General features: G+C 41.0%; 4 protein-coding genes across 4 annotated transcripts; 2 read left to right on the top strand and 2 right to left on the bottom strand.

Moving 5' to 3' along the window:
* Positions 1 to 1,981: 1,981 nt before the first annotated feature.
* On the top strand, positions 1,982 to 2,338 carry GCK72_012587 (uncharacterized protein; the record flags this gene model as incomplete). The annotated part of the gene is made up of 1 exon (XM_053729228.1): positions 1,982 to 2,338. One exon carries the CDS (start codon positions 1,982 to 1,984, stop codon positions 2,336 to 2,338), a length of 357 nt encoding a protein of 118 aa, XP_053584000.1.
* A 4,626-nt stretch (positions 2,339 to 6,964) lies between these two features.
* On the bottom strand, positions 6,965 to 7,450 carry GCK72_012588 (uncharacterized protein; the record flags this gene model as incomplete). The annotated part of the gene is made up of 1 exon (XM_053729229.1): positions 6,965 to 7,450. One exon carries the CDS (start codon positions 7,448 to 7,450, stop codon positions 6,965 to 6,967), a length of 486 nt encoding a protein of 161 aa, XP_053584001.1.
* A 10,374-nt stretch (positions 7,451 to 17,824) lies between these two features.
* Positions 17,825 to 18,310, bottom strand: GCK72_012589 (uncharacterized protein; the record flags this gene model as incomplete). Its single annotated transcript, XM_053729230.1, has 3 exons — positions 17,825 to 18,043; positions 18,096 to 18,192; positions 18,273 to 18,310. The coding sequence occupies 3 exons, from the start codon at positions 18,308 to 18,310 to the stop codon at positions 17,825 to 17,827; spliced, it is 354 nt and encodes a 117-aa protein (XP_053584002.1).
* A 432-nt stretch (positions 18,311 to 18,742) lies between these two features.
* GCK72_012590 (uncharacterized protein) lies at positions 18,743 to 19,237 on the top strand (the record flags this gene model as incomplete). Its single annotated transcript, XM_053729231.1, has 3 exons — positions 18,743 to 18,780; positions 18,861 to 18,957; positions 19,010 to 19,237. 3 exons carry the CDS (start codon positions 18,743 to 18,745, stop codon positions 19,235 to 19,237), a joined length of 363 nt encoding a protein of 120 aa, XP_053584003.1.
* Between the last annotated feature and the right edge of the window lie 3,158 nt (positions 19,238 to 22,395).

Genomic DNA, 22,395 nt, shown 5'->3' on the forward strand with positions numbered 1-22,395 from the left:
TTCCGGCTTTCAAATATTGATATTAATTTGTATCCCTTTCTCATCACTGAAAAACTAGAAGTGCCCAGTTCTCCTTGAGCAGCCCATTCGACGTTTTCTCAGGCTATTATGCTGCTGAAAACCTGCTTCCGAGTTGCTATGAATATTCAGATTCAGATGCCCATAAAATTCAAAACTTTAATTTTTTACCGTTAGGGTTATAGGTTAACCGGCATGAAACATTTTCAGACCAATCCACGTATGTATTGAGGTACTTTGAAAAAAAACTAGGACAAATTCCTTACGATCTGAAAAGTAAGAAAAGAAGAAACTCTACCTTCGCCCAGTGATTCGAAGCAGTAGGTCCATGTGGTCGATGAATATCTATAGACACTAGTACTCATTGCACAACAAAGACCTATAGCTGGCCAGAATCTTCTTGAGAAGGAGTAAAAAAGCAATATTTGACAGCAAGAAATATAGGGAGTGACATGAAAGAAAGAAATGATGAAAGAAGAAACATTGCCTTTCTTTTATAGCACTGAAAGAGGGACACGTGGAGGAAGGGGATGGGAACAGGGTCATAAAACTATGTTTCTCATGAAAATAAAAGGAGGAAAAAAGGATTTTTAATGATCTGATCAAAATGGACTCCAAACGATCATGCTTTTTCGTGAGCCAGTAGTTGATAACCGCTCCTGTGCATTCTAAAATAATGCAACAAATTTTAAGTGTAATATCGAATGTCTGAAACTTGAATATAGTTTCAGTGTTATCTTTTTTCGGTTTTCTTTTCAGGTGGGACCCTTTTTTTCGAAGCAAAGATTCCTCGAATGAATATGTTTTCTGTTATCCAGTAAACATAAACTCTGCATTTGAGCAGTATGAGAGATCCTGGCGAAACAATGAAAAATTAAAGACGAATACGGTAGACACATCTCAAAATGAAATACAGTTTCAGTTTATTCTTTTCACATGCTCAATTTTTTAGAAGTGTTTGAAATGAGAAAGAAGCAAATATTGTGAGTATATCCATAAACCACAAAAAGTTTTGGTTCGTTTAGTAGAGGTTTTCGTGGTTTAGATAGGTTTATTATAGGGTAAGAATAAGGATGGGAAGAAGAAGTCATGAATGATAACAAGAACGGTATTTATACTGGATCTTCGATGGGCGGAGTCAGCGGCTTTCAGACAGGCAGGGCAACGGGCGCTTCAGGAATGTGCATGTGACAGTGGGGCAATAGAGCATCTGAGGTTTGGTTATGGTGCATGACGTTTGAGACGGTTTGGATCTTGTGGGCGGCTGGGTGAGATAGTGTTGGAGATTGGAGACGGTTCCAGAATGTGATGTGGATGGGATATGGAGCGGCGCCTTTGACAGTGTGGGTTGATGGCGAGAGAGTGTTTGAGTTGGTGAGACGTTGACGGGAGATCTGGAAGAATCGTGTTAGGCTTAATAATGGGAATGGGACGTGGGAGCGGGCTCGCCTGTCCTGGACAGAGACCCGGAAGTATCCGGATGGGCTGACGATGATGCGTCACCGGGTACAAAGTCCGGTGGGATCTTGGAATACCTAAGGGATTACGATCTCCCTTACACCTCCCTCCTTAGCGAGGACCGACCCTGGTCCTCTAAAGGAAAACAGGTGTCTTATCGGTTGTTGGTGGTTATTGAAAAAAATCTTCAAAATTATTGGATTGTTGGTCTTGGCTTTTTTCTTTTTTTTTTTGTTTTGGATTCTGAAGGGATATTGAAAATATTGGTACTTAGTATTGGTTTTATGGGCTGATTTTTTTTTTGATTTGTTGAGGTTTAGGCTGGTGTTAGGGGTTGCTCGAAAAATGAGAGAGAGAGACTGGATACTAATAGGGACGACCTTGTCATATCCAGTCCTCGGAAACGAACTACTGTTTCCATAATTTTTGAAATTTCTTGCCCCCCGCCTAGGTGGATTACCTTGGAAATTTTCCAAACATCTAGTGGAGTGTCTGCAGATGCCGCATGAGGTGGCTCGGATCTTTGTGGAAGGATCCGGGCGGGATCTTGCAGAAAAGATTGGACCACAACTTCGATCGTCCGGCGGCGGCGACATCGACCAACACGAGGCATAGCGATTTGGTGCGGGTCATGGCGACGTTGAGTCTTTCTGGGCTCTCGATGAAGTCAGGATCTGCGGTGGCTGCCCCATCTGGAGCCTTGTTTCTCTCCCCGGCTCTGTCGGACGAGTGGAAGGACTTGGAGCGTGAGGTGAGGACGATCACGAGGTCGAACTCTTGTCCTTGTGACGCGTCGATGGTTCCGACAAAAGCTGGGGTGTCGTCGAGTTCTCTTGCTACGTATCCGGCCTGGGCTTTGTAGTAGGTGAGGATGCCGACCGATGCTTTTTCTTCTCTTGCCAGCACTCGTGACGTGATTGCCAGAGCGATGCTTGCTTCCGTTGGGTTGAAGAGCGAGGTTCCAGAAGTTTGTTGGGCGGCGAACCTGGTGGTGTCGATGATCTGGAGCGGATAACCATTGTTGAAGGCAAGAAGATCAAGGAAACGGCTTCTCTCTCCTGGACTCCTGATGGACGTGAGCCGGTTCTGGTAGAACATGGCCGAACTCGTGGCTGTGACTTCGAACGGGCATCTACGGACTTCTGAGATGTTCAGTTGGCATGAAGCCTTCGATGTTCCTCCCAACAGGTTTCCGACTGCGGGGACTTTGAGGACTTCGTGCAGATCGATGTCGGCATACGGCTTGAGTTGTTTGATGTCTCCGATTAAGGCGTATCGAGCTTTTGGGCAGAGCGGACCCAGGGCAATGACTGAGTGGATGGCGATCTGTGATGCTTCGTCCATCTGCACGGTTGCGACGCGTGATCCGTACTGTGACATGGCTCCGTTCTCCCGAAGTGCGTCAGTCACTGAGGAGATTGTTCCAATGATTCCTCGTGGATTGATGAGCTGCACGAGAATCTCGAAGATGGTGCGGATTGGTTTCTGGACGGCTTTGAGGGCATTTTGGAGATCCTTTCGACGAACGAGCTTGAGGCTGATGGTCTGCACTCTGCGAAGGTGGGCGTATGCGTCGAGGACTATCTCGGTGATGGGTGCCTGGTCATCGCTGTCCGTGCGCTGTAGAAGTTTGTCAAACTCACGCGGCCAAACGACTGGGAAGTCAAAGGACGTTCTGTGTTGCGGATCGATGTGGTCGTAGTTTGCGGCGGAGATCATGCGGATGATGGTGGCGGCATTGGAGATCTTTGAGTAGGAAAGTACGATGGCGGCGGTTGCGGCGTTGGTGGTTGCCATGGCGAGGTGCATCTTGTTTCCTGTGGACTCACGGATGGTGATGTGAAGAGCGGCCGCGATCATGGTGGTTTTGCCTACTCCGAATGATGAATTGGCAACGATAACTGGGATGTTGGTTTTAGCCAACGCGCAGACGTATCTTGACTGCTCCGAAGTCAATACGACGCTACCCATTTCGATGTTGAAACGGTGATCTGGAATCGATTCCCAGGGAATTGGTCGGCCTCCGAGGCATGCTTCCAACAACAGCTTGACTGGAGCTTTTGGATCCATTGTCTGGTAGACTGCGGCGGACGGGAAAAGCTTGAGATGGTACTCATTGTTCTCCATCTCTTGCCAGACGATGGTGCGAACTCGATTCATCTTATAAGCGGTATCCACGGCTTCCGATTCTGAAGTGATCAGCTTTGCTCTTATCACGAGGTCGTTGTCCACAAACGAGGCGTCGTCGACTTCCATCTGCAGATTTCTTCCGTCGGCTTTCATGAGGAAGACCGATGAGCGCGCCCATTGGGAGATCTGGGCGGGGCCGCTGAGATTCGTTAGCACAAACGAAACCGTTGGTTTGTTGCGCACCGTCAGGACTCTGTCGATGAGAACAGTGTGGACCTGGAAGTCTTTGTTTTTGTTCGCGAGCGCTAGGGTCCCAGAGAGACCAAGGTAGGCGGAGTCGAAGAGTGCTTTGTAGCATTTTCTGATGTCACTCGGAAACTTTTTGAACGGCTGGACGGTGTGACACATTGTTTCCTGTGTTTCCGTGGAAGCTGCAGCGAGCGTGATGACACTAGGGAGAGTTGGGATGGAAGAAGCGTGGTCGCGCGTTTGATCGGCTGCGTATGGGCGTGACTCGTCGGATAGATTCCACACGAACTCTCCAGTCTTAAGCTTCGGGCAGAAAATTTTGGCTGAAACAATAGTCCCTGCTGACGCTGTTTTGTCAAGCGCCTTGAACATGTCCGCTTTTGCGGTTACTAGAGTATTAAAACCGGCGGCGACGCAGAGGACTTTACCAGAACGAGACTTGCTTGAGTTTACCTTGACGGCCACGACATCCTCCTGGATGGTCCTGTGTAGCAGATAGCACGTCTTAATCTTCCAGAAGTGGTGATTTTTCGTACTGTGAATTCCGTCGAAAGAGACTAGCTTTTCTCCGACTGTTGCCTTTGGTCGGGTGACGAGCTCAGTAACGTACAAGGCGTCCCCCGGGTAGTAGTTGCTGGTGTGCGGGACTACACCCGGGTTCGAAAGGTCATCTGCGAATACGTCAAAGTAGACCATGTGAAGGTCAGGTCTGTCGTTTGCCACGACTTCGAGGAGATGGGGCTTTGCGTACCATCCTCTTCCGTCGCTCTCTACAATTATGTAGATCACTCCCCAGTCCGATGGTTTGGAAGTGATTCCGGCGAGCGCGGTTTTCGGGGCTCCACTGCGGCCTCCTCCGCCTTCTGTGAAAATGTGAGAGGCGGCTTCGGTTTTGGCGCGGAAGAAGGTGACGTGAGCTAAGTCAATTTGCGTGGCGATCCAGCGGACGTGCTCGTTCATGCTCGGCGGGGTGTTTTTAACGAAGGTGTAGTGAGGTGCAAACGGATGATCGCTTGGATCAGCAGAATCTGAGGTAACATAGGTTTGGATTGGATGTGTTACGACGGAGTTCTTTTCGGAGCTGCGATCCTTTTGAAAACCGTTTTCTTCCTCAAGAGAAGAGTTGGTTTCGTTTGCGACTGGGGTTGCGGGATTCGTTTCGGAGCTGCGATCCTTTTGAAAACCGTTTTCTTCCTCGTGTACCGTGCTCACCGAAGATGGCTTTTCCGTGGATTCCTGTGCCTCCTCGGTGCTGGTTTCGGTGACGTCGACTCCTAGGATTTCTGCTTCCTGTTCGGGCGAGACATCGATCATCTCGATGTCGTTGTTGCTGAGGAGAAGATCCTCGGCTGCTGCTGCGGGGTCGGTCGGCGGTGGTTGATCGTTGAGCGGGGGATCCGCCGGGTTGTCGGTCATTGCTTGGTCGTTGAGTTGGTTCGTTGGTTTCTGAAATTGTGACATTGATGGTTTTGGATATTAGCTCTTAAACGAGGGGTAGGAAAAAGAAAAGGAGAAGAGGTGGCGGGAGGAAGAGAGATAGAGAAGGAGAGAAAAAGTAACGTAAAAGAGAGGAGAAAGGGTGTTTTCGGAGACGGTGCGATGGTATTTTCGAAAAAGGAAAAGGAGAACGAGCTTGGGTGAGGAGGATATTGAAATTCGGAAAGAAAAGGTAGGGGTGCGCAACCTACGCTTCGTGCATTTAAAAAAAAAATTTTTAATTATGGTTTCGAAATGGGATTCTCATTCCTTGCAATGGAACGTGGTTCCGGACTCCTTCAGCAACGGCTTGGCCTATCTGTCTGGCCATGCACGTTATTGGGTCGTCGTGGCGAAAGAATTTTCTCTCGTAATGAGGGTCGCAACCGCATGTGAGTTCGACGACTGGGCGATGTCTGGTCCATACCTCCGTCGATACTATGCGGAATTGTGGGGGAGACCGCAATGGCAATGAGTTGTTTCTGCGGTTCTGTCGCCAAGGCTCGCCTCCACTGGCGAGGCGTCCATCCTCGAGTACGTAACCCGGAAGGTTTTCTTTGACATCGTAGGTGCTGAATGGCGAATCATCTCTCGCGATCCATACGGTGCGTGTATCCTCGTGGAGACGAATCGTGACGATGAATTTGACCAGGTGCACGATTTTAAAGGGTGGTGGGTCCTGTCGGCCAGGTCTGGGCGGAATCGATGGTTGAGACTCCGTGAAGGCTCTCTTCATGTTCGAGAATGCTGAAATTATAACTTTTGATTGTTTGGGTATTGGTTCCTAACGAGCGAAAGAGAGAGAAAAAAAAAAGGAAAAGGGCGGAATCGAGGCAACGTGGTAGTAATAAGAGAAAAGAAATGGGTGGATAACCAGTCAAAACGCGTGGAAGGTAGGGATGTACAACCTACGCTTCGTCTGTTTCTAAGATTTAGTTTCGAGCGACAAATCTCATCCCTTCTATTGGGAGGTTGTTCCAAATTCTTTCTGCGATTGCCTGTCCCAACTGACGGGTTTTGCATACTAGAGGTACGTCGTGGTACCAGTAGTCCGCGTCATATTCCGGCATGCAACCGCAGTCGAGATAGTAGAACGTGGGGTGTCTTTTCCAGACTTCCGTTGACGCTTCACAGAATTGCGGCTCAGGTTGCGAGGGCGTGGTGATTCTGGGATCACCGAGGGCTCTCCAAGGTGGCGCAGTACCAGCATGGAGGCGTCCGTCCATGAGTATGTAACCCGGAGATTCTTCCTCTTCTTCTTCCATGGCTACTGTGATCTCGTGCGGCTCGAATGGTTCGAGGTCCAAAGTGACCCATGCGGTGAGATCATCGTCAAGGAGACAGGTCTTGACGTTGACCTGAACCAAAGGTCCAATTGCCCAGTATTGTTCAGGTTGACGGGCAACGGGGTCGGGGGGTGGTGGCGAATCCATGGCGGGCGTGAGGAGTGCTCAAGTATGCTGAAATGGTAACCTTGGTCTGTTGCGTATTTTTAAGCAAGAGGAAGAGGAAAAGAGACGACTGAGAAAGCGGAGTAGTGGTAATTTCGGAGAGCAACGTAAGTGGGTGGAAGAAGAAAAATTAAAAATGTTTGCGACCTGGGGAATGTAGGGATGTGCAGCCTACGCTTCGTCTAGGCTCTTGTCCTATCGAGAAATGTCATCCCCTCTACCGGACATAGGTTCCAAAGTCTCTCGGCGACGTCCTGAGCTAACTGCCTGGCCCTGCACCGGTCTATGTCCAAGTGGTCGTCTTCGTCGTAGAAATCGTCGTATTCCAAGCTGCAGCCGCATGTGTGGTTACCGTAGACTGCGCCATGTCTTTTCCAGGCCTCAATGCAGTACCAGCCGGAGTGCGGGGGTTCGAAGGTGTCGTAGAGTGAATGGGATGCTGGAGGCATAACCTGGAGAACACCACCCATGAGCCAGAAATAACGGAAGGGTGTTTGGATGAACGGAAGGCGGCCTATGCTTCTTGGTTCTAACTCTAACTTGACAATTCCTATGGTGATCCCGTCGACGACGCCGGTGTGGGCGTATATCTCGACCAGGGGCCCACGTGGGTAGATAGAGTGACGTGGCTGATTGGGATGGAGAAGAACGGATGGTTGTGAACTCATGAAGGGTGTGAGTAGAACGCAAGTATGAAAGCTAAAGAAAGAGCAAAATAAGTAACGCTATTTTCGATGAGTGGCGGAAGAGACGAATCGAAGGCTTAATAAAGACGAAATTCAGAGAGGGGAAGAAAGCGTAAGAGGGCATGAATCAAGTTAGTACCAGGATAAAATGAAGACAAGGAAAAATAAAAATAAAAATAATACAAGAATTTAACGGGATCCTGCACGTAAAAAAAAACAAACAAAACAAACAAAAATCGCGTAAAAGAATAATGACGGCAAACGTAATGTTAAATAATGAGGATGGTGATGAGAAACGCGACGAGAAATCAGTATAAGGAGAATGGGGAGAAACGGGGAAGAAGGGTACAGTACGCGAAAAAAAACATGATAGATGCTCCCTTCTCTTGGCTTCCATGCCAAGGGACGAGGCTTACGATATTGCGGACAATAAGTTAGAAGAAGATAGAAAGTGACTCAGCTAGATGGCGCGTTGTGAAAATGCGGTAGGATGAAAAGAATGAGGCAACAAGGGGCGAAACAACGATGCTGACGTTAAGAGGACAAAGAGGGGAAAGAAGATACGGTAAGAGCTGTAAAGTCGTGGGTGGAAAGAAAAATAATTCCATCGGACTGTATTCGCTCGCTGTTTAGAGTTTAGCTGGAACTCGGTTTCTACACTGGTGATATAACAAGAGGTTTTTGGAATTGGGGAACTGATTCGGGAAGGATGGAAATAAACAGAAGCGGGCGAGGATGGTGACAGAGAAGAATAAAAAAAATAACAAAAAAAACAAAAAGGGTGAGCCGATGGGTGAACTTGTAATTTGATACGCGGTTTCTATTAATGACGGGTTGGGTTTGCTTGGCTGAGGGTTTTTACGGTCACGTTCAATCAGGGCTGCGGCCTGATCCTGTTTCGAAAAACAAAAAAAAATAATTTACCTCAAGTGAATTTAACTTAACTACTCTTAACTAAAGTTACTGCTTGGGCGTACCTATTATTTGTTGACGGGTGAAAGATCTGGTGACGTTAGACTGAGACGATACGGGGCAAAATTGTGGTGCTGGGGTCTATTTTGCTGCTACGGGGAAGTAAATCGTAGAATAAAAGTGACTATGAATGTTTCGAATGGGCCGAGAAGTATTACTGATTCTGACGGCGCTTTTGGTCAGACGCGAAATGACCTTTCGTTACGACAACTGAAGGCCCTTGAGGAACGATAGTGTTAGCTTAGCGGCTTCTAAAGTCAAAAACTTAACTTGAATAGGTGAATTCGGCGCGACCTTTTAAAGGACTTCTACGTAAAGAAAATTTCTAGGTTGACGAGTAACCTATCGATAAAAGTATTTAGGATGAGGATTTCGATATGATTTTGACTAACTTAAGACAACTGGACTGGGGACCGTTAATTGCGCATACGAGCCGGTTGGGAACCCAGACTTACCTTCGATGAAGTTGATCCTCCTTTGACTTGAAGCAATGAGCATTTTGCTAACAACACTTGATGCACGTGTACCATACACGTGGAGAAAACGACTTCGAACTATCTTATTTTCTTATTCTATTCTTACAAATATTTTTACTTTATGAGGGGAAGCTTCATTCCTAAGTTTGTCGCTACGAGGCAAGACGAAAAATAACAGGGAGCGAAGAAAGATTGCTACCGGACTGTTATATTCAAACGGTGGGGAAATAGAAGACGCGGGGACGGAAAGGGGGCGGGCGGGTGGGGGGATTGTGTACACATTACAATACTGCAGCTTTCTGCACTCTGAGTCATATCTTAAAAGGTCAACCTTTGTTGCCTATCTCACAAATTTTCTCAATTCTTTTGGACTACTCTCAACTCTCATCGTACGTACGGAATTCTCTCACTGACTCTTGACTCTTATTTCTTAACTCTTTAACTCAATTCTTAACTTATTTCTCAAAATCGAATGTCTCTATAAGACTTTTCTTACGACTAGGCAGGGAGACTCAACAAATAAAACTATGAGGGACCTAAGTATTAAACCAATTGGCGCCTAAGCTTAATACCTAAATTATCCTCCTACGGATGCATCCCGGACACGTATTTGTCCGACTCAAACTTAACTTAACTTATCTCAACTTATCATCAGGGGCGGCAGAGGTCCAATTACCCCCCTGGCACTCTCAAAATACCTGCACTAATCGGTCCAACACTTACCTTACCATTCCTATCCAACAACGGGTCGATCTTTTGCTCGGCGGGTCCACGGCCACCGAGACTCGCTGCTACCAGTAGAGGTTTTCGTGGTTTAGATAGGTTTATTATAGGGTAAGAATAAGGATGGGAAGAAGAAGTCATGAATGATAACAAGAACGGTATTTATACTGGATCTTCGATGGGCGGAGTCAGCGGCTTTCAGACAGGCAGGGCAACGGGCGCTTCAGGAATGTGCATGTGACAGTGGGGCAATAGAGCATCTGAGGTTTGGTTATGGTGCATGACGTTTGAGACGGTTTGGATCTTGTGGGCGGCTGGGTGAGATAGTGTTGGAGATTGGAGACGGTTCCAGAATGTGATGTGGATGGGATATGGAGCGGCGCCTTTGACAGTGTGGGTTGATGGCGAGAGAGTGTTTGAGTTGGTGAGACGTTGACGGGAGATCTGGAAGAATCGTGTTAGGCTTAATAATGGGAATGGGACGTGGGAGCGGGCCCGCCTGTCCTGGACAGAGACCCGGAAGTATCCGGATGGGCTGACGATGATGCGTCACCGGGTACAAAGTCCGGTGGGATCTTGGAATACCTAAGGGATTACGATCTCCCTTACAGTTTCCAATATTCAAGCAACTGCTACTATTTTTCGAAAACTGTTCGGAAACAACAGACTGCGTTTGAGTCTGAAAACTAGAAAATATGTTCTGTTCCAGAACATTATAATAAGTTTTAGAGAGTTTTTGGCGACATTAAACATATCACAATGGTTTGTTTTGAAATAAAGGAGTCATGTTTGATTCTTCGCTTTTATATAAGGTTCAGTATCGGAATGTTTAGAATCATTGGCAATCATCAACATACAAGACCACAATGCTGTGCCTGTCATAAGTTTCATGATATTAATACAGTTTTGAAACAGAATCATGCAACTTTTTGAGGGAAAGTTGATATGGCTAGCAAAATAGAAATGTTGAACTGAAACGTTTATCAGCGTTCTCAAAGTGTTTGAACCAAAAAATATGAATATCATCGGAAATGTAGCACTGACATTGGAAATAACAGTTTCATGAAACTGATTGAAATAAATGTAACGAACATATTGCTATTGCCACAAAATTTGGTTTACTTGATTTACAATTAAAAAAAGTAATTTTCGTCTGTCAAGGATTTTCCTATTTTTTGTGTGCTTATCTAATAAAAACCCCAATGAAAACCGAAAAAACGCATCAACTTGAAACAGGAACTGTTAGAGCGTATGAAAATATAAATTCAATATAGGTTTTCCCACTTCGACCACTAGCAACATCCTAAATCACCAAGACTTTTTCTCAAACCTATAAAACAAATTGTGAAACTTCGGCATTCAAACTGATAACAATTTTCTAACCGAGCAACTTCGATTAATCAACAACTAGAAAATTCAGAAATATATATTCAATCTTTGAAACATAATTTGACTTCCAATTTTTCGAACTTCTCACGTTTCAAATTGAACATTTGATGAGCATAAGGTTTTTTTTTCGTTCACATGAAGCAATAAAACTTACAACGCTTGGAATTTTTTAACGATCGTTTTACTTGCTATTGAATATTTTTCAACTTTGCTCAATTCGAAGAGAAGCCAAATAAAGAAACATGTCGTGCTTCTCACAGCTAGCAAGGTCAATGTTGGAAATAAGATCACAACAAAAATTATAAAATTAAATGCCTGTCTCTTGAATCTTTCGGGCAGTGGTTTCAATATTATCTAACGTATTTTTTGGTATTCATGTTTCATATTTGTTTCAATTAGATTCCTGATTTCGATACAAATTTGTGTTATTCTATGCGCGGGTAAATGAAGTGTAAGATACTTTTTTATTTTAGCAAAAAAACAAATTTGAAACGGGAACAAATTTTTTTGTAAATGTATTATTTTTTAACTTTGAATCCAGAAGCTTTACAATTCTAATGAATTTATTTACCGGCTGGTAAGATACTGGGAACAAAAGATAGAAATATGGTTGGGGAGTGAAACTGTTCAGATACAAGAATCTTATATAGATAGACAAGATTAGCAATTAGGATTCGATATTCTAATGACACAAGACCGTACACGTCCAAAGTTTCAAAGTAAAATTAATATTCAAAGTATAAGATTTACTGTTTTATAAAAATAATAAACTATTTGAAAATTCGGAATATAACAGTGTCGTTTTGAGTAGATCTTTAGTAAATTTTGAGACTTCGAGACGATTCATAACATCGTACTTTGTGTCGATATAAAAAATGATGTCAACTACAAAAATGCATCTCTTGGTTTTTTCCATACTTGCAAACCGGGCCGAAACTGACCGACACGGGCCGGCGCGTAACTCGCGTCCAAATGAATATTATGGGCTCAAAAATATACCAAAATGTAGATCTCGACGATTTCTATGTCCGTGACCTACTACGGGCCGGATGGCTAGTCGTTAATGTACCGCGGGCCGGGCTAGAAAGGCTTTTTTTTGGCCATTTTCGCGTTTTTTGGCACTTTTTCCCGGCCCGCGGCACATTAACGAATAACCATCTGGCCCGTAGTAGGTCACGTACATAGAACTCGAAGAGATCTACATTTTTATATACTTTTGAGCTCATAATATTGAGTTTGACGCGAGTTACGCGCTGGCCCGTTTCGGCCCGTTTTGGCACGATTTGCAAGTATGGTTTTTTCTACTGGACTATACAAAGTGTGAAAAGATAAATGAATGAAGAATCTGTATCTTCAAGAGAAACTCTCAAAGATTCTTCTTTGGAACAGGAAATTGCAATAACTTCCCGTCCGGTATGGCATAACCGTAGCAATATGGAAAGTAGCCCCCTTTTTTTATTGCACCACCAGTAATGACGTCTTCCCCCGTCTCCCCCTCTTCTCCTCTCCAAGCCTCCCCGACCCAGCCGTCAACAAGACGACTATTTTCTGAAGAGACGCAAGAGAATATAGACAAAAATATAGCAAACGCGCTCCGGTGTACCTGAGGCAAAACGTAATATTCTAATGCTTGTTGTCGCTTTTTTCGGTTTTTGCAGACTTTTTCTGAAAATTTCTGGATTTAAAGTGAATTTAAATATTTATAATTTATTTTCACTTATAATTGACCAAATTTCATAGTTTGTCACAGATTTTTTGAGAAAATTGCTGGATTTAAGGTGAATTCAAACATTTTGAATCTATTTTCACTAATAATTCTTTAAATTTCATAGTTTTCCACAGATTTTGAGAAAATTGCTGATTTAAAATGAATAGAAGCATTTTTTATTTGTTTTCACTTATAATTCATCACTTTCACAGTTTTTTACAGATTTTTCGAAAAAGTTGCTGGTTTTAAAGTGAATTTAAACATATTTAATATATTTGCATTTATAATTCATCAAATTTCATAGTTTTTCACAAATTTTCATCAAGTTAGTCAGAGTTTTGCAGAATGAAAGTGATGAAAGTGGAAGATTCAGTTGAAGAATATGTGAAGTTTTTATTTTGGTGCGGTGACAATGCACACGAAATTGGAGTACCGACAGACCTCCACACGCTCGCAAATCGATATGTTAAAAATGCAAAAACAGTGAAAGTCCCCCCGGGAAAATGGTTTCGGGCAAACAGGTGAGTTTTTAACGATAAAAATAATTTCAGAATATGAAATTTCAGAAAAAGATGTCTTGGCGAAGCACTGGGAGACCTCGAATGGACTAGAGAAATTGATACAGTGAAGTTGTGCAAGATATACTTCATTCTTGGCATTGAAGTGCACGAAGATTTGAGGAAAAAGTAAGTTTTTGAGAAAAAAATCACTCCCATACAGCGAAAAAGAACTGCAAGAAACGTGAAGCCGATTATTCTTTTTTTGCGCTAAAAATTCAGTATTTTTTTTAGGTTTTCAGGCGTCGCAATGTGTGAAAAAGGGTCCCATCCATCAGAATTGTGGAAAATTAATTTCTCTAACTAATGAGCCAAAAACCTGAATTTTGGAGAGATAATAACTTTTTTGATACAGAAGTGGAGAAGTAGTACAGTGATACAGAAGTATTGTCAGAAAAATGATAATTTCAGCCGTTTCTGCCAATATCATAGTTGTCAACGCCCGGGAAAATTGGCGCGAAAGTCAAAATTTCAAATTTTTAAAAATTTTTTCAAGTTTTTTCAAATTTTTTGAATTTCTTCGAGAAAAAGTCAAATTTTCGACTTTAATTCAGAATTTTAAGAAATTCTGAAAAATAGTCAGAAATGGTCACATTTTCGATGAAAAATTGAAAAAATTTCGAAAAAAAAATTGGCAAAAAGGGTAATTTTTTGAAGCCTTGGCATATGGCCTCGGGCCTTGACAATTATTGCCAACATTTCTTGTTCTATAAATTCTGACAGTTTCATAGCATCCTCAACTACATTTTGTGCAATTTTGACTAGAAAATGTTTTCTGAAAATCGGTTTTTCTGTATCAAAGAATTCAATTTCCCACCTAAATGTACGTTTTTTGGCTCATTGAATAGAGAATTTTATTTTCTACAATTCTAATGGATAGGACCCTTTTTCAATACATTGCAACGTCTGAAAACCTTAAAAAATACTGCATTCTCAGTGTAAAAAAAGTAAAGAATTGAATATAAACTTGAAAAAATCGGCTTCACGTTTCTTGCAGTTCTTTTTCGCAGTATGGGAGACCGTGCACTGGTAAATGTTCAAACTAAAATTGCACAGGTTGCCGCCAAATGTGAAGCTCAATGGGTCGATGCAAATCATTAAAATGGAGGATAAGAGGAAGATACTAAAAGCCAAAGAGGCGGAGAGTGGTTCTGAATCAGAGCCGGAGCCGGAGATGGAGCAAGAGCTGGAGCCGGAGCAGGAGGAAGAGCCAGTGCCGGACCAGGACCAGGAGGAAGAGCAGGAGGCAAGTTCGAGCCTTGTGCCTGAGCCAAAGAGAAAAACTAAGCAGAAACGGGAACTGGAAAGGGAGCTGGAGCCGAGTTCAAGCTCGGTGCCAGAGCCGAAGAGAAAACTGGAAAGAAAGCCGAAGCCAGAGCGCCAGTATAATCGTGATGTTGATGCAGGAATCCTGAGACAAAAACTGGATGAGATTGAAGAGGAGTTTGATCAATTTGAGAAGGAAGAAGAAGAAAAATATTTGGGTCATAACTTGCCACACGTCTTAGAAAAAGGACTCGCTGCGCCTAAACAAGAAGTGAATTGGGATGCTCAACAACATCAAGATTCTATTGGATCTCAAGTTGTCGTTAAGCCAGATGAGCCAATGGAGCAACAAGTGTTCGATGAACCGCAAGACCAAGATGACTATTTGGATGATGGAGGTGAAGAAGAAATGAATCAATTCGAGGATGAAGAAGACAACTATTTGGTTTATAACTCGCCCCATGTCTTAGACAAGGGCCTCGTTGCACCTGAACAGGAAGAAGGTTTGGACGCTCAACAGCAAGAGGAGGAGCAAAAGTCGGAGCAAGAGCAGGAGCAAGAGCAGGAGCAAGAGCAGGAGCAAGAGCAGGAGCAAGAGCAGGAGCAAGAGCAGGAGCCGGAAAGAGAGCGGGAGCCAGAGCAACAGAATAATCATGATGAAATCGCTGATTCGCAAATCCTGAGACAAATTATGGATGAGATTGAAAAAGAAATGGATGAATTTGAAGATGAAGAAGAAGAAAAAGACGTAGCTCAAAACTCGCCCCAATATGATCCCCAATACCATGTTAATGATTCAGACGATGGAGGTGAAGAGGAAATGGATCATTTTGACGACGAAGGAGAAAAAGATTTAGCTCAAAACTCGCCCCATCCATCACGCAAGGGCCTCGTGGAGCAACAAGTTTTCGATGAGCTGCAAGATGAAGAAAATGAGTTGGACGATGAAGATGATGAGGAAATTGATGATGATGAGAGGTATGAGTATACGTTTTGTTAGTTTTTTGGAGTTTCGATACTGGATAAGGTCTGGATAATTGGCGCTAAAGATCAAATTTTTTTAAATAAAAAAAAAGTCAAAAAGTGAAACTTACGACTACGATTTAGAATTATGAGAAAATATGTAAAATCATCAAAAATGTTCACATTTTCGATGGAAAAATGAAAAATGTTCAAAACATTTTTGAAAAATTTGTTCGGTTTTTGAAGCCAGGCCTTTAAGCCTTGCTGGGCCGGACATAGACAAGTATGAGAATTTCAGTAGCGTTTATGTTATCATGGCAATCTGAATAAAAGACAGTCCTGGCCTAGAATACGACAACTAGGCCATCGTGTTATTACACCACGAAAACACTCGATGAAACGAGTACAACCGTAATATTTTAGAGGATATTTTGAATTCAATTTAGTTTTTCGATGCTCAAGCTGTTTTCATTGTCAATTTTTATTGATTTCCTAGAAAAAAGCATTAAAATCGAAAAATTCAATGAACTTCAAATTCCCTCCAAAATATTGCGGTTGCATTCCGAGTTAAGCAGAACGAGGTTTCTTAAACGGCGGACGGCGGAAGGCAGAAAGAAATATATTCTTTTGAAATACGATTTTGACTATATTTTGTTGTAAAAAGCCCCTAAAAATGGTTTGTGTAAAATTTCATTTTTTGGTAAAAATTGATAGCTTTTCTGCAAAAAACCTCAAAAAATATCAGTAAATTAAATCTTAAATTGGCGGAGTTCCGCTCAACCCTAGATGAAACAGTTTCGGCTTTGTCGAATTACGTCATTTTCGTATCACGTTGGCCGTTTTGATGGAATCTAGGCTAGGGCTCTTTTTTATTCAGATTGCCATAATATGTCTGTCTGTGTGTCTGTACAGATTTCTCAACTAACCATTTTCCAGACCAGTTCCTCAACCACAAGATCACGTGGATACTCTAGTGGAAAAGTTTCTCAATGAGCTGGAAAAGTGTTTCTTGAGAAGAAACAAAGAACAATACAAAAATATGTTGGACCGAATTCGATTTGCTCACGAGAATGCAACAAAACAAGGCCATGTAAGTCTATCATCCAAGACTTCAAACCCATTTTTCAAATTTCAGAACATTGACGCAGAAACGATCTGTTCACAGTTAGAAACCGCGTGTCGTGCAGTAAGAGAAAAAGGTGTCAGTCAATACGAATGGGCATCCAAAGGAGAGCCGCAATTCCATTGGAGAGATCTACATTTCGTTCATGACCTGTTTCTTGGAATGCTGGACACGTTCTCTGCTTGGGCGTGTATTTTGAGAGAACCGGTAGAGCAAATCTTGAAGGACTACAAAAAAACTACGGGCAGCGGCGGCAAGGTTTGTTGAGGATTTTTAAAAGTTTGAGAAGTATTCTTTATTTTTTAGCTGATTTCAAACGAGAGTATTGCAAATATATTCGAGGAACTTGCCAATAAAATGAATGAGAAAATCAACGCTTCAAGGGAAGCGATCACCGCCTCAAGGGTATAGGTACTGTCATGGTAAACCCGTCAATAACATTTTTTGCATATATGTACTCTCCAAAACAGTTTTCTGTAACATTTTAGTTTTTTCACACTGCGCTTTACCGAACTTCCGTCGAAAAATCTCTCACTCAGTTTTTTCAGTTTCGATAGAGCGCTATTATAAAAAGTGTACCAAACTAATATGATCTGGTTATGATCTGGTACCTTCGTTCCTTTCCTCGACCCCACTCTTTTGAAATTAACCGACCCCACCGCGACGTTTCGCAACTACGACGTTTCGCAACTGTTTACTTCTTGCAAATCTCTGATCGGTATTCTTCAAAGTCTTTCATCCCCTTCGTTCAAATATGTATTGTTCACCCATGGTTACTTCTTAAACTCTGTTTCTTGAATAAATTATTTTATGAACTGAATCTTGCTCTCCAGTGTGTCAGAAAAAATTGCATTTTGCACTTTCCTATTTATAAAACGTGAGATTTCTCCATTTTTAAGAATGCACCTTGTCCAATCACATCAATCATCAAAAGGATAGGACACCTTCGAAAATCCTATTTTCAGTTGATTATTCGGAATTATTTTTCACGAAAAACTGCTTTGAGTGATTGAAATATTATTTTAATGTCGTTTTCGAGTATTTTCTTCTGTTTTTCCTCATTTCCAACACCGGTAGACAATGTTTGTCAAACCGCAAAGGCAAATGGACTTGGAATGTTCAGTTATTTATTTTTGATTAAATACAAAGTGTGAAACAATACAACTTGTTTTCAAAAAATTAGGCAGATGGAATCTCTGGAACAGCTGGAATTTCTGGAAGAGTTGGAACTTCTGGAAGAGTTGGAACTTCTGGAAGAGTTGGAACCTCAGGGATAGTTGGAAGTTCAATTGGAATCTCTGGAACACTTGGGACTGGAACTTCTGGAAGTGGAACAGGAAGTTGAGCCTTGAGGGAATCCAACAGGTCAGTGATTTGCTTGATAATATCTCCAAGGGGCTGAAATAACGCATTTGTAGAATATATATATAAGTACAAATATAAGACGTACACTTGGAAGACTTCCTCCGATATCTCCTGGAATTGGAAGAGCAGAAGTCAAGGCGAACGAGACAACGACGGCGAAGACAACCTTGTAGAGCATGATTCTGAAAATATTAGTTCAATTAGAATAAGGTGTAGAAAATGTAGAAAAATTTGAAGTTGATGACTTTTTGCTGAAACTAACTCACTATTATATACTATCTCGTTGATTTTTGGTGGCATCTATTGAATTAAAACTTCAGTTTATTTTTCCAGATAAAAATATGTTTTGACATTTCAATTCTATTGGCTCCTTCTCATAAAACTCTCCAAAACACACAATAGCGGAACAGAAAACTCTCAAATTCAGTTCGACTGTTCCGTGTTGTTGAGTTATGCAAATTATGCGGAAGTGGAACATTTCAATGGTCGCCCAATGTTCCTGTGGTAAAAAAAACAATTTCTTTGTCCAGTTGGAAGAATTGAAACATGAGTTTATTTTTCAGGCTTCAAAAAACTCAACAACACGGAACACTCGAACTGAATTTGAGAGTTTTCTCTTCCGCTATTGTGTGTTTTGGAGAGTTTTATGAGAAGGAGCCAATAGCTGAATTGAATTGAAATGTCAAAACATATTTTTATCTGGAAAAATAAACTGAAGTTTTAATTCAATAGATGCCACCAAAAATCAACGAGATAGTATATAATAGTGAGTTAGTTTCAACAAAAAGTCATCAACTCCAAATTTTTCTACATTTTCTACACCTTACTCTAATTGAACTAATATTTTCAGAATCATGTTCTACAAGGTTGTCTTCGCCGTCGTTGTCTCGTTCGCCTTGACTTCTGCTCTTCCAATTCCAGGAGATATCGGAGGAAGTCTTCCAAGTGTACGTCTTATATTTGTACTTATATATATATTCTACAAATGTGTTATTTCAGCCCCTTGGAGATATTATCAAGCAAATCACTGACCTATTGGATTCTCTCAAGTCTCAACTTCCTGTTCCACTTCCAGAACTTCCAGAAGTTCCAGTCCCAAGTGTTCCAGAGATTCCAATTGAACTTCCAACTATCCCTGAGGTTCCAACTATCCCTGAGGTTCCAACTCTTCCAGAAGTTCCAACTCTTCCAGAAATTCCAGCTGTTCCAGAGATTCCATCTGCCTAATTTTTTGAAAACAAGTTGTATTGTTTCACATTTTGTATTTAATCAAAAATAAATAACTGAACATTCCAACCCCATTTGCCCTTGCGGTTTCGAAATGTCTGGTTGGAGCCGACAACTATGCCTTGATTTAATTAAAATGTGTTTTTTTTCTATTTTCTGAAAAAGATTGCGCCCACTGAGCGAAAAGCACATGACAACTAACATGAGAATGACCCAGGGTGTAACGCTGGGATTTCTTAGATATTTTGGGAAATGATAGCTCTTACCACAACTAAAACAAAACAAAAATATTACGTGCCCCTTTTAAGTTTCCAAAGAATGGCAGACACAATTCCATTTTTTCAACTTTTTTGAGTTGACCCATTTCGAGACATCGTAACTCGGTCAATTCAAGAGCAATCTTCTCAAACTAAAGTGTAATCGCAAGATATAGACTAGGGCTACATAAAAGATAACAGACTCATGTTTCCAGCTGTGACTCCCGAATTACTATAAATGAAAATGTGAAAATTTGCACTTCTCATGAAATCAGAAAGTGGTCATTTTCGAAAAAAGGTATTTGGGAGACTATGTCTATCCGAATGCAAGTGACAAATAAGGTATATATACGTATTCAAATATATGGCTCACCTTTCATTCCAGAGACTTATTTTCATTTTTTCAGTTTTTAAATTCAACTTCATGTGATTTTTCAACTGTAGAGTTGATCAATTGTTCTGAGCAAAAGGTATACTGACATTTAAGCATAATATAGTTTTTAAAACATTGTGATTGCCGTCTAACTAAAAAAAGGGAGAATTCACTGAAAAACGCGGAAGTTATTTTTAACGAATTGACGTACCTGAAGTTGAACTGAAAATACATGAAGTTGAACTGAAAAAATACATGAAGTTGAATTTAAAAACTGAAAAAATGAAAATAAGTCTCTGGAATGAAAGGTGAGCCATATATTTGAATACGTATATATACCTTATTTGTCACTGGCAATCGGATAGACATAGTCTCCCAAATACCTTTTTTCGAAAATGACCACTTTCTGATTTCATGAGAAGTGCAAATTTTCACATTTTCATTTATAGTAATTCGGGAGTCACAGCTGGAAACATGAGTCTGTTATCTTTTATGTAGCCCTAGTCTATATCTTGCGATTACACTTTAGTTTGAGAAGATTGCTCTTGAATTGACCGAGTTACGATGTCTCGAAATGGGTCAACTCAAAAATGGAATTGTGTCTGCCATTCTTTGGAAACTTAAAAGGGGCACGTAATATTTTTGTTTTGTTCAAGTTGGAGTAAGAGCTATCATTTCCCAAAATATCTAAGAAATCCCAGCGTTACACCCTGGGTCATTCCCATGTAAGGAAATTAATTTTTTGCTCATTTCCGCATGATTACTGAGAGCTTCTTCTCTTCATTACACAATATTCGTCAAGAAACTCACCATCTATTTATATATTTGTGAAATCTATTATTTTTTGTAGATTGCGTTATAAATTCTCCACAGTAATTGTTTTCCCAAAGTTTACGGTTGATCAGATTTTTAGGTTTGATCAAAAACCTCATATGACCATAGTTTTCCGTTTGCATGATTCAAAAAGTTTAAGCTGTACCTGCTCAATGTAATCTCTAGATGTGTAGCTTCTCGTTCTTTTGGTTTTATAGATTTTCGAAATGTAACAAATCGACGTATGAGACATGAAATGGGAAAAAAAGAAAAATTGAGAAAATTAACTTCTGTTATTTTCAGAAGAAAGGTTATACGGATACACTGTTTCGCGATGTTTTCATAATATCTGAAATTTTTGTGTCACTGATTTGCATAAAAACCATTTTCTTCTGTTTCTAGAAAGTTAAAAATGAAATGCTAAATTAGTAAGAACATTTTCAGTGTTTACATGGCCTATGACAGTTTCATAAATTGCATATTACAATATAAAAAAGAGAGTTTGGCAGGATAGGATACAGCTTCCTACTAAAAATAGAAAACATTCAATTTGATCGTTGAATTGATGAATTTATCGAAAATTCCAGAAAAAAGCCTTTTTGCTTGATTTTAACTGAAAACCGTTTTCTGAAGTTTGAAACTAACGATGCTGAACAAAGTGAAATCAATTTGAAATCACTTCCTGTAGAAACCTTGAATAAGTAAAACAAGTAGTATTTTTCAAATTTCAGTCAATCATCATGGGTTCAATACAAATTTCTTTCTGTGAACAGTTTTGGCCACTCTGTCCAAGTTTGAATCTTTCAGATTTGATGAGGAAGACTTGTGCGAGCATGAAAGATGGAGCAAATCGATAAACAACATATGCTCCAAATTCGGAGATGGTTGCTTTGTCACTTCCAACCTCTAAACCAGACTCGAATTGCCCAATATCGCGTTTTGACACTAATATGAATACTGTTTCACTGAAACAGTACAAATCAAAACTTACATGGAATGTACTCCGACTGCTCCCCCACAACTTGCGAGTTTATTGGCTCATTTGATAGATTCTGCGAAAAAAATAACCAATCCAGGAGCTTTTCCGGTGACTGGACCTAATTTTCAAGATATTGAGATTTTTAGAAAAAACGATTTTTGGAAAAAAAATTTCAAATTTTTTTTCATTAATTTTTTTGTCCACAACGCAGCATGGAGATCAAATAGGAAATACATGTAGTAGATACATAATGTCTTCAGCTACAAAAAACTAAAATTTAAACTTAAAAAATTATTTCGAAAATGTTTGAATTTTTCTAAAACCTAAAGGCCTCCAAAAAAAACTTTTTTTTTAAACCATGAAGGTGTGAGTTTTCAACTTTAAAAAAAAGAACAACTCATTTTGTGTATTTTTTTCAAAAAAAAATTAGGGGGTACCCGCGATGAAAAAATAAATACATTTTGTTGAAAATTTCGGTTTTTCAATATTTTGATGGGTATAGAAAATATGTCAGTTGATCTGTTTTAGCTTTGAAAATTATGTTCAATTAAAAAAAAACTAACAACCACGGACTTGTAAAACTTGTATCAAAAAGTTTGATTGTTTTTTGATCAGTTTCCAATTCGAGGAAGAGACTCATAAATTACATTTTTTTCAAGTAGTGAAAACTTCAAACGTTTGCCACGTGCTTCAAACTTCAAATAAACGGTTGTTGTTTTACAAACATACTTAAAAT

The sequence above is a fragment of the Caenorhabditis remanei genome, chromosome IV (assembly GCF_010183535.1).
Source record: "Caenorhabditis remanei strain PX506 chromosome IV, whole genome shotgun sequence".
Lineage (NCBI taxonomy): Eukaryota > Metazoa > Nematoda > Chromadorea > Rhabditida > Rhabditidae > Caenorhabditis > Caenorhabditis remanei.